Source organism: Myotis davidii, unplaced genomic scaffold (genome assembly GCF_000327345.1).
Source record: "Myotis davidii unplaced genomic scaffold, ASM32734v1 scaffold211, whole genome shotgun sequence".
Classification (NCBI taxonomy): Eukaryota; Metazoa; Chordata; class Mammalia; order Chiroptera; family Vespertilionidae; genus Myotis; species Myotis davidii.
The window spans coordinates 1,592,465-1,603,228 of NW_006282523.1; the positions used below are offsets into that span (position 1 = coordinate 1,592,465).

At 55.2% G+C, this 10,764-nt stretch overlaps 1 protein-coding gene across 1 annotated transcript in view; it reads left to right on the forward strand.

Moving 5' to 3' along the window:
* The window catches only part of FOXK2 (forkhead box K2), a 36,289-nt gene extending 25,890 nt beyond the window's left edge, over positions 1-10,399 (forward strand). The window contains exons 5-9 of the mRNA XM_006753086.2: positions 3,801-3,994; positions 4,783-4,958; positions 5,836-6,132; positions 6,303-6,509; positions 8,609-10,399. Coding sequence (XP_006753149.1) covers positions 3,801-3,994; positions 4,783-4,958; positions 5,836-6,132; positions 6,303-6,509; positions 8,609-8,805 — 1,071 coding nt within the window. The 3' untranslated portion in view covers positions 8,806-10,399. The remainder of the gene's footprint in view (positions 1-3,800; positions 3,995-4,782; positions 4,959-5,835; positions 6,133-6,302; positions 6,510-8,608) is intronic.
* The last annotated feature ends 365 nt before the right edge of the window (positions 10,400-10,764 follow it).

The following is a 10,764-nucleotide window of genomic DNA, read 5'->3' on the forward strand; positions in this document are numbered from 1 at the left end:
GCGCGGGGGGGGGCCCTTTTCATTTTAGTGGGAGGTAAGAACTGACTTCTTCCGCCTGCAGAGGTGCATGTGTGAGTCAGAGCAGCTCCCAGCCCAGCGCCGAGTGCTTCCTGTCTCAGGGTCCTAGGCAGGCAAGTCTGCAGGGGTGGGACCCAGCCTCCCTCCTGGCCAGGGTGCTCCCAGCGGGCGGCCTTCCTGGTGGCAGTGAGAGGCTGGCAGGAGGCCTGGCAGGTCTCGTCCCAGTGGCCCGATGAACCCTTCCAGAACTTGCCGGACTTTATCTGGACAGCGAGGCTGGGCTTCGGAAGGAGCGGGGCGACAGAAGCAGGACGTCTGGCTGCCGTGGAGGTCAGCTCCCCGTGTGCGGGATTCTGATGCTGTGAAAAGCCAGTCAGCTGGGCTTGATGGAGTGAGAGTTTCCGGCCAGAATTAAGGACCCATTTCCCTTATGGTCGTATTTCCCTGTGTTTCCAAACATCATCCATTTGAGTGAGAGCTGCTTCTGAGCATCAAAAGGTTTTCTCGTTAAAGGGCGCCAAGGGGCCAGGGCCCTGGCCTTGGCGAGGGGGCCGCCCCGTTGCCCGGTTGCTGCTGTCTCCGGGGAGGGACTTGTCAGACCCCGTCTCTGTTGAACTATGTCTTTAACGCTTGTTTTCATTGAAACGTCGTCTTTTCTGTCCAGATGAAGGTCGCAAGGGCGACTGTGCCTCTTGCTGTGTAAGGCTGCTCTGGGACAATTCTCGCCTCCTGCCTCCAGCTGCCGCAGCGGGAAGGGGTTCCTGCTGCAGCCCTCCCTCTGCCTTAAGGACACACCCTCTCCAGTTCTCTTTCCGTGGTCCTCGCTCTCGCCTGGGCCGCATGTGCCCTTTCACTGTAGGAGAGTCTCTGAGCTGCTCTTCCCACATCTGCCCGTGTGAGACTTCACCCCCATGTCGTTCGTCCTTCCTCCTCTCAACCACAGTTCTTACCATTCTGCAGCCTGTCTTAGAAAAGAGCAGGATCCTTTTTCCTTATCAGTGTGCATTTCCAGGTTGTGTCCTGGCCTGGGGCGGGTGGGGAGGTGGAGCGTGGTGTGGGTTCCTGAGGTGTTGACACTGCCCACCACCCGTTTTGAGCACTTAATGGGAGTCAACAGCTGCCTTTCAGACTGACTTGATTTCTAGCGTTGTGCACCCATGGCAAGACTTTTGTATGAATCCAGAGGAAATTCTAGGATAAACAGGATGATCTAGGAACCTGTCCGGAGAGACGGCATGCTTCTTTCCCTTTGGTTGTATATTTGTGCCAAAATGTTTTCTTTGGATTTATAATGACAACTTCCCAGCCCAAAGTGAAGGTGTTTGTTGTGACCGTGAGTCTGAGAATTCTAGGGCCCTCGGCTTCTGAAAGGACCAGAGCTGGTTCCCGTCGAGGGTGTGCTCTGTGCTCGCCCCCGCCTGCACGTGGCCCTTCCTCTGGAAGGTGCTGGGTGTGTCTCTTGTTCCTAAGTTTCTTTACAAGCACTTTCTGTGCAAAGCAAACACTTGAGTGCTCAGTGCTGAGTGTTGGTTACTAGACAGACAAACTGCCCTTGAGAAACGGAGTCTGCGTGGGAAGGACCTCAGGGAGGACCGTGCAGAGCGAGCCTGAGTGACCGTGTGCCTCTCTTGGTCAGCGGAGGGCAGGAGGTGCCGGTTCCCGGTCTCGGCAGCAGCCACAGTTGGGGTTTGGGGGAGGGGTGCTCAGGGTTAGACCTTTTCCTCAGTTTAGTTTTAAAGAATAGTAGCTGCCTTTCCTGTGAGCGCGTTATCAACTCCGGCACGCTGGAGTCGGAGCCAGTGTGGTTTCATGGAGCCGGGTTTGATCACATTGCAGAGGCTTTGCCCCGCCCGGCAGCTCCGGTGGGGAGAGTTCTGTCCCAGGACGCCACGGCTGTGGGTTTGATCCCTGCGGGGCTCATGCACGAGTCCACCAGTGAATGCAGAAGTGGAACAACAAATGGATGTTTCTCTCTCTCCCTCCCTTCTTTCTCTTAACCAATCACAGAGGCCTTATTAAATGAATGTAGAAGCATAGTGCCTCATCCTGTGTGTCTGCATGAAGTGCCTCACGTTACTTCCTCACGCTTCCTGTCTCACTGGCTGGAGAGTCACAGGGGACCCTGGGGCTCTTTGCCCCTGAGGTGTCGTTAGGGTGGAGAGGGGGTGAGACCCCCCTCTGGTGCGACGGGGCCTCTTACATCTCAGGACAGAAAGCAGCCGCTCCCGGGTCTGGGAACCTGCTTTGCAGGGGCGTCGCCCGGGGCGGGGAAGCAGCAGCCTGGCGACCCTGGTCTTGCCTTTTCTCTGTGGGTCCCCCTGTGCTCATGCCCTTCCCCTCCCAGCAGCTGCACCTGGCCATGCAGTGACGGTCAGACGTCACCCTGCACTGGGACTTGGCGGCCACGTCTGCAGTCCCACTCCGTGGCCAGGTTCCCAGAACAGTCGGAGGAACTCTGGGCCCAGGCGGCAGCTGCTGGTGGCCTTGCTCACCGTGCTCTGCAGTGTGTCTCCGTCTGGCTGTGCTCTCTCCACCGGCAGCCTTGGAGCATGTCTTCTCCTCCAGACTTTAAAAGGCCTGAGTACAGTTGGAGGACTGTCTTGTCTTTATGGGGGCAGATTTGGTTTTCTGCAGGAATTGATTGAAAGGTTTTGGTTGGTTATCAGCTAAAGCCTATGATAAAACAGTCTAGCAAGTACCTGTGGTTATTAAAATATTACAAATCTCATATACATTTGTTCATAGAAATTTCATAACTCACACCACCCAGCTGGTTCCTTCATGTTGCCAGTGTAGTAGCTGATGCCGTGTCCTTCAGGCTCCGCCACGCCCTGTGGCTGGTGCCCTTGAGCGGGCACTTGGATTGTGTGCAGAAGTATCTGCCACGTCTTGATTACTGAGCCCTCTCTGGCGATTCAGAAGTTGAGGCCATGGCTGCATTTCTAGTAGAAGGTTAATTGGGGAATTTAGAAATGACGTTTGGATGACCCAGGCTTTTACTTCTGTTACCACTGAGGAACTTGGGTAGTGTGTTCATTTCAATGTGAACATTGACGTACCTGTGAGCGCAGGAACGAGCTGAGTGTGGGGCTCTCGGCCAGCTCAGGGCCGGGTGTGCTGCAGCCGTTCCTCGGGGTGCAGTGAGGTTTGCCCCAAGGCATTTCTCTCCACCCTGAGCCAAGCTCCTTGATGCCAGGATGGGCGGGAGCTGAGGGCCGAGATCCCTGCCTGCCTCACGGTGGTCGGTCCCGGTGAGGCTCAGGTAGAAGCTGCTCCCGGAGACGGTGTCACTGACGCTTCGCAGCCGTGGCTCATTCTTCCCCTGTGCTGCTTGGCCCCGTACTTGGTACTGGAGGAACTCACTGCCGATGGCCGTGACAGCTTCTGAAAGCGAATTCTGTGCTGCCAGAAGGGTATTAAAGGACCGGCTTCTCTGGGCTCAGTTGTCTATCAGGGCGAGGGTGGCAGGAAAGACAAGCGGTCATAGTGATAGCCTCGGTTTCCCTCCTGGAAAAAAGGGGGCAGCTGACATTTTCCCGTTGGGCTTAGCGCTTTCCTTTCCTCGTGGAGTAGCTCCTGGCCCTCCTGCTGAGGCCCCCCAGCCCCCCCTGTCTGCTCACTCGGGGGGGACGTGCCCCCAGCACACGCTGCGCTCAGACTTCCCTGCCCTCTGCAGGAGCTGGTACCACGGGCTCTGCTGTGCAGGGCACTGAAATGAAGCACATTTTTATTTCTCAGCAAAGAAATATATGAATTCTATGTATTTTTTTTATGTTTCATAGAATTCAATTCGCCACAATCTCTCTCTGAATCGTTATTTCATCAAAGTACCACGTTCCCAGGAAGAACCAGGCAAAGGCTCATTCTGGAGGATAGATCCTGCTTCTGAAAGCAAATTAATAGAGCAGGCTTTTAGGAAAAGACGGCCTAGGGGCGTGCCTTGCTTTAGAACCCCTCTGGGACCGCTCTCGTCTAGGTAAGGAAAAAAGACAAACAAAAAGACCTCACTTCATGGTCAGTAAATTTACCTTCGCTGTATTGGTCAATTTTCCTTTGGAAAATGAAAGAAGTACCAAATGCATTATGATGAAATGTTGGGATGGGGATTTGGGAAGACAAAGTGTCGGATGCTCTGGGTTTGTTTCCAGTGTCGGAAACAATCCAGATTGTTTGTAAAGTTTTATTTAAATTTGTTTCCATGTAGCAGTTGCTGCTTCATTGAACTCATTGCGTATTGTAATATGATGAGTCACAATGTATCATTTCAGATTGATCAATACTGTGTTTTCCCTTCCCTTGGCCTGTGGAAGCTCTTTAAAGCTACCTTGTAGCTGCTTAAACTGGATCAAACTATACAGTGTTAATTGCCCGAGTTTAAAATGACACATTTTTAACTTCGTTAACGGATACTGTTTTTAAACAAAAAAGAAATGACAATAACATAAGTCTGCAGCTCCCACCAGCTTGCACACTGCCTGCTGCCTGACCAATGGGCACTGCTTACACAGGGCGGCAGTCCACCTCCGTGGCTGTGCGGCCTGCGCTGGGCATGGGCAGCCGCGCCCCAGTACATGGTGACCCTGGCACAGACAAGCGAGTCTTCGCTGAGATCCCTCTCAGTCACAAGTGTCCACAGAGAAAGTAAGATCATGGGCATCATGGACAGAAGACCAATGACACCCCTTTTTGCAAAATACACTTGTTAAACGAGGCAGTGCGGGCGTGCTTGACCTTTAAGAACCCCTGTCTTCTCTTTGGCTTCAGAAGTGCCCCCGCCTCTCCTAACCACGCCGGAGTACTGTCTGCCCACTCCAGTGGTGCCCAGACCCCCGAGAGCCTGTCGAGGGAAGGTTCGCCGGCCCCCCTGGAGCCCGAGCCTGGCGCCTCACAGCCCAAGCTGGCTGTCATCCAGGAGGCACGGTTTGCCCAGAGTGCACCAGGTGAGGCGTGCAGAGGGCAGGCGGGGGGAGGGGGAGCAGCTCCTGGAGGAGAAATGGGAGAGGCTTGGTTCCTTGGTACCTGACACTGCACAGGCCTGAGCGTTGTCTTACGGGCTCTGAGCATTCCCGCAGGTGACACTGTGTAGGTGTCTGAAGTAATTTTGAATTAAGCTGTTTCTTAGTTAGTTGCTTCATCATTTAAAAATTTATGAAAGAGAAACACCCCCAAAAAGAAAATAACAAATTAGACATTGATTGGTTAGCAGCAAAAAAACGTCCATTTGATGATTGGTGAACATTTTGCAGTTTACTTATAAAGTCACAGTGCAGAATAAAAACGTGCCCTGGCGATTAAAAAACAAACGGAAGTGTAGGAGTGAGTCCAAATTACTAATTTTCTGGTTCCTGGTTGGTTGGTGAGTGTGCGCTTTGCTGTATTGGACTTCCTGGCCCTGACCAGCCTGGTCCTGTCGTCTGTGTCCCCTTGACTCAGAGGCTGGTGCAGGCTCATCGGCCTCGTGTCCCGGCCTTGTTCCCTGGCTCGGGGTGAGGGGAAGGCTGAGCCTGGCGAGCATGGCCCTGTCGGGCCTCCATGGGCAGCCTCCTCCCATTCCTGTGTCCAGATGGTTTTTGTGAGAAAAGAACTGTAGGGAGAGCTGTTGTAAGAAATGTGAATAGAGAGGATGTTGCGTTGCTGGCACTTGGGTCTATGAAGGAAACGTCCCTGATAAACTGCACGTCTCTCATCGTGAGTGACTTTATGTTACAGGTGGACGGGGCTGCCTTGTTCTGTCAGTCAGTCCCTGTGTCGTCAGGTTTGGGGAAACGGGTGGGGGGACACGGGGCACAGCCTCACTCCTCTCCGTCATCCCCGCAGGCTCCCCGCTGTCCAGTCAGCCCGTGTTGATCGCTGTGCAGCGGCAGCTGCCCCCGACCATCAAGCCCGTCACCTACACTGTCGCTGCCCCTGTGACCACCTCGACCTCCCAGCAGCCCGTCGTGCAGACAGTGCACGTTGTCCACCAGATCCCAGCCGTGTCCGTCACCAGCGTGGCCGGACTGGCCCCAGCGAACACGTACACGGTCGCCGGGCAGGCTGTGGTGGCACAGACGGCCGTGCTGGCCCCTCCGAAAGCGGAGCCGCAGGAGAACGGAGACCACCGAGAAGTGAAAGGTGAGCCTCTGTCCCAGCTCCAGAAGCCACAGCACTTCCGGCCCCGCGTTCCCCGTGCTCCTCACTGAGGCGGGGAGAGCAGCCCTCCCGGCCCCCGGGCTCTCCTGGAAGGGGGGAGGGTCTCAGCGCCCACAGTGCCGTCCGTGTCATGGCTGCTCTTTCCATTTCAGTGAAAGTGGAACCTGTCCCTGCGCTGAGCCAGGCCACCCTGGGCACTGCCAGTCGGGTCATCCAGGCGGCACAGACCCCCGTCCAGACGGTCACCATCGTGCCGCAGCCACCTCTAGGTCAGCACCAGCTTCCAATAAAAACTGTAACACAAAACGGGACTCACGTGGTGCCCATCCCCGCAGCCGTGCACGGCCAGGTGAACCACGGTAAGCAGCGGGCACCCTCCCCTCCTTTCCGAAGGGCAGACTCCGCGTCCCGTCCGACTGTTAGTCCCCCCCCTCCCCCCCGCAGACTCCGGCCGCGCTGGTGGGAGTGGCTCAGGATCCCCGTGGAGGGGCTGCGCGGAGGAGCGTCTGGAAAAGCCTAGAGAAAGGCACTCCCCCTTGGTGTGCGGACTTGCCTGTGGCCTAGAAGCAGCCTGAGACTTGGGAGGTGTCCCTGGGGTGTCCTCGCTGACCTGCGCCGGGCAGTGTTCCCCAGGGGAGTGTCGGGCGTGGTCCCGCGGACGGCTCACTGAAGCCTGTGCGAGTCGCTGTCCACCCGGGGCCTGATGGGATGTGTGGAGACAGACACATGGAGGGAGCTTGGCTCCGAGATAAGAGACGGGTGTCTTGGTATTTTCGTCAGTGGAATTGTTTTTTCGTTTCCTTTTTAGATTGTTCATTGTAGAGAAATACAGTGGGTTTTTGTTTTGATCTTATCCCCTAAGCTGCTGCACTCGATTTCGTGTGTGAATTTGTCGGGTTTTCTCTGTAAGACACATCCTCTGCCAGTGGAGACAGCCTGGCTTCCTCTTCCTGTGTCCCGGCCGGGCCAGGACCTGCAGGGCGGGGAGCAGCGCAGGCCGGGCCCTCCTCTCCCTCCTCCCAGGGGAGCAGCAGCTTGCACCCCGAGGCTGATGCTGGCTGCAGGGCTGTCCTGTCGGGACTGGAGGATGCTGGGAAATGTCCCTTCTGCTGCTGCTTTGCCCGTCGTTTGTTGTGAAAGGTGCTGCATCCCATCCAGTGCTTTTCTGGGTGAGGAGGATCCGGGGGCTCTTCCCTTTGTTCCTTGTGGTCCTGGCATCAGCCCCACGTGGTCGTGGTGAGGAGCCTTTGACGGTGCGACCTGGGTGTGCTGAAGCTGGTGGAGAGTGTTTGTATCCGGATTCGTCAGGGATGCTGGTTGGCTGTTTTCCCGCAGTGTTTCTGGCAGCTTCTGGGGCTGCTCTCCCTACTGGACGGGGTTCTGGGCTCTGTGGGGGCAGAGCTGTCACTTCTCCAGGCCCCTGTGTGCTCATCCTTCTCGGTGGGTGAGGCGCCGTCAGGAGGATGGAAGGGCAGGACCCCCCAGAGGACGCTGCTGCCTGGGCCACGCGTGCCAGGTGTGTGCTGTCATCTCTGGCTCCCTCAGCCCAGTCCTCCTCTCCCTTAGAGGCAGTGGCGCTTTCTCAATGCAGAGCCACCCTCTGTTCACCGCCTGGAGCTTGCCTGGGGGCACAGAGCCTGGGGCAGGTGAAGACGCTTGTGCCCAGCAGGGACGCCCCATGTTGGCCTACGAGGAGGGAGGGCCCCGTGGTTGAGATGGAAGCTGGGAGCCGGAGCCCCGTGGCTGCTCCCTCCTCCTGTGTGGACAGGTCGGCATCCGGCATGGAGGGGGGTCAGGGGCTCCTTGGCCACCACAGCAAAGCCATCTACTGTTGGGCCCACCTTTGCCTCACCCTGAGCCTCAGTCTCCCCCAGATTCTGTCAAGATGGCGCACTCTCCGAGTGATAGAAACGAAGTCAGCTGTTAATCAGAACACCCACCCACAATCAGTCCTGGCCAGAGAGCTGAAAGGTTACCCGCTCAGTTCCCGAACAGGGCACATAGCCAGGTTGTGGGTTTGATCCCTGTCTGGGGTGTGTAAACATGGATCAGGGCAACAGATCCATGTTTCTCTTCCTCTCCCTTCTTCTCTCACTAAAAAACCAATTAAAAAATACATTTTTTAAGTATCTTAAGAGCCTGGCTGGCGCGGCTCAGTGGTTGAGCATCAACCCAGGAGCCAGGACATCACTGTTCAATTCCTGGTCAGGGCACAGGCCTGGGTTGTGGGATCCCCAGTGTGGGGCGTGCAGGAGGCAACCGATCCATGATTCTCTCTCATCGATGTTTCTCTCAAATCAATAAAAAATATACTTTAAAAAATGTATCTTAAGAAAAAGAACCCACAGTCACGCCGTTTATTTGACCAGGCTCCTGTCCCCTGGGCGTCCAGGGCGGTGCAGGTCACAGGGAGGAGCTGACAGGCAGAGCCTGGGTCTGACTCACTGTCTCTCTGCAGCAGCGGCGAGTCCCCTGCACATGCTGGCGACACACGCCTCAGCCTCGGCCTCCCTGCCCACCAAGCGCCAGAATGGAGACCAGTCAGAGCAGCCGGAGCTGAAGCGGGCCAAGACGGACGAAGGCGACAGCATCGTCATCGCCCTGAGTGTGGACACGCCCCCAGCGGCCACGAGGGAGAAGGGCGTCCAGAACTAGCGGCCGAGAGCTTTCTAACTTTCCTGTCAACTCTGGTGCCAAAAGGAGACACTGCCCGTCCCGACGCGGGAGCGCCTGCTCTGGGGGCAGAGGCCTGCAGCTGGACTTCACGTCAGCACTGAAACCCAAGACCAGGTGGCCTTACAACTCCGTTCAGACAACACTCACACCTGAACTTGGAACCACACACGGCAGCCTGGAGCCGGCAGTGTCTCCGCCCAGCGCTCCTGTTTTAACCCCAAGCAGACTCTCGGTCCTTCCGAGTGAGGATGAGGATGAGGCCCGGTGCCAGCGCATCGTCCGGACAGGCCCGCCTTAGGGGGCCAGCACAGGAGCCCCCACCCCCTACGAGGACCCCCGGGGCTGGCAGGGGAGACAGTATTTTGTTGTTCACACTTGGAACTAGAATATTTGGGGTGTACTTCCTTTCTTTACAAAAGAATGGGTCTTTGGCATTTCAGATCACTCCATTCTACTTGGAAACTTTGGAATCACAGGACCTTTGTGTGGCTTTCATTTGGAGAAAAGAAACAACGTGGTTCTGTTTGTTTTCGTTGTTTGCTTTCGCCTATGGGAGGACTGACTGTCCGTTAGCGATCAGGAGGAGCTACGAGATGACAACTGCCCGTTTTCCTCAGAGCAGCTGCTGATGAGTGTGCTCCTCCATGTCAGGGTGTGGGACGGACAGGACGCGGCCGGCTGCATGGATGAACTGCTGGACTGCGGGCTGCACTTAACTGTTTCTCTTTCTTGCTACTTTTTGTTGTTTCTTTGTGTTGACTTGGTCCCTGGCATAATTTTCCACTCTAAGTAAAACAAGTCTCCTAAGTATTGTGTGTTTAAAATAACAGAACTATTCCTACTTTATTGGGGGTGGGGGGGATTCTGTCTTTTGTCTCAAGCCCTCTCACCTGTCACCGCTCTCTTGGTGGCATGTCCGCTCTTTTAGGTGCTGTCACCCGGTCAGCACCGTCTGACCAGCTGTCTCCCCAGCTCTGCCCCACGCACCCAGAGCAGTTGCTGGGCTGAGCAGAAACTCCGTGTTAATACAAGAGCCTGAGAAGCAAGCGCCTTGTGGTTAAGCATGGGAAACATCCAGGTCGCTTTCTGGTTTGTGATAGGAAATTCCATCACCTTCGAAACCGAATCCGCTGAGGCCGACTTCTCTCCTACAGAAAACAGGAGACACAGGTGAGAGAACGGAAGGAAGGAGGCACCTCCCGGCCTTGGCTCGGCTCCTCCGGAAGGAAACCACTCGCCTTTCCAGAGTGTTCTGGGGGGTCAGGGCTGAGCAGCCGGGCAGCTAGGAGGGCTCTGGCCTTATTGTGAATTTTTAAATGTCATCATCATAACGTTATTTATTTAAATGTAGTTATTTTGGTATTTAATTTTTTTTTAAGAGAGGAAAAAAACCCTGTATTTTCCTGATGGAATGAAATGGCTCAGAATGGTATATTTAGGCAATTTTAAAACATTTATTATTTACCTAAAGACCAAATATGATAAATCTGTTCTAAGTATTGTGTGTCAATCCAAAGTATGGAGCTGTCACAATGTTACTGCAGATCATGCATATTAAAAATTATGAAATTACTGCAAATAGCTTGATTTATAACTCAGCCATTTAACAAATAAAACGGAACCATCGGTGAATGAGAGACCACGTGTGTGACAGTGGCAGAATCTCACTTGCAGATCCGAGCACGGGCGGGCACCTCAGGGCGCAGCCTGCATCTCCAGGCACGTTACCAACACCCGAGTGTGTGTGCTGACTTGCCTCGTTATTCAGGAGGTTTGCAGTTTGCAAAATATTTCAGGCTGTGCTGTGTCCTGTGTGGGGTCGGGTGCTCCTCTGAAGGGCCAAGACCCGCTTGTCATGCTGGTGCCTGACTGTGAGCTCCCGGCAGGCGAATGCACAAGACCACCCGTGGGGAACTTGGCTTGGGCGGCAGTGACCGG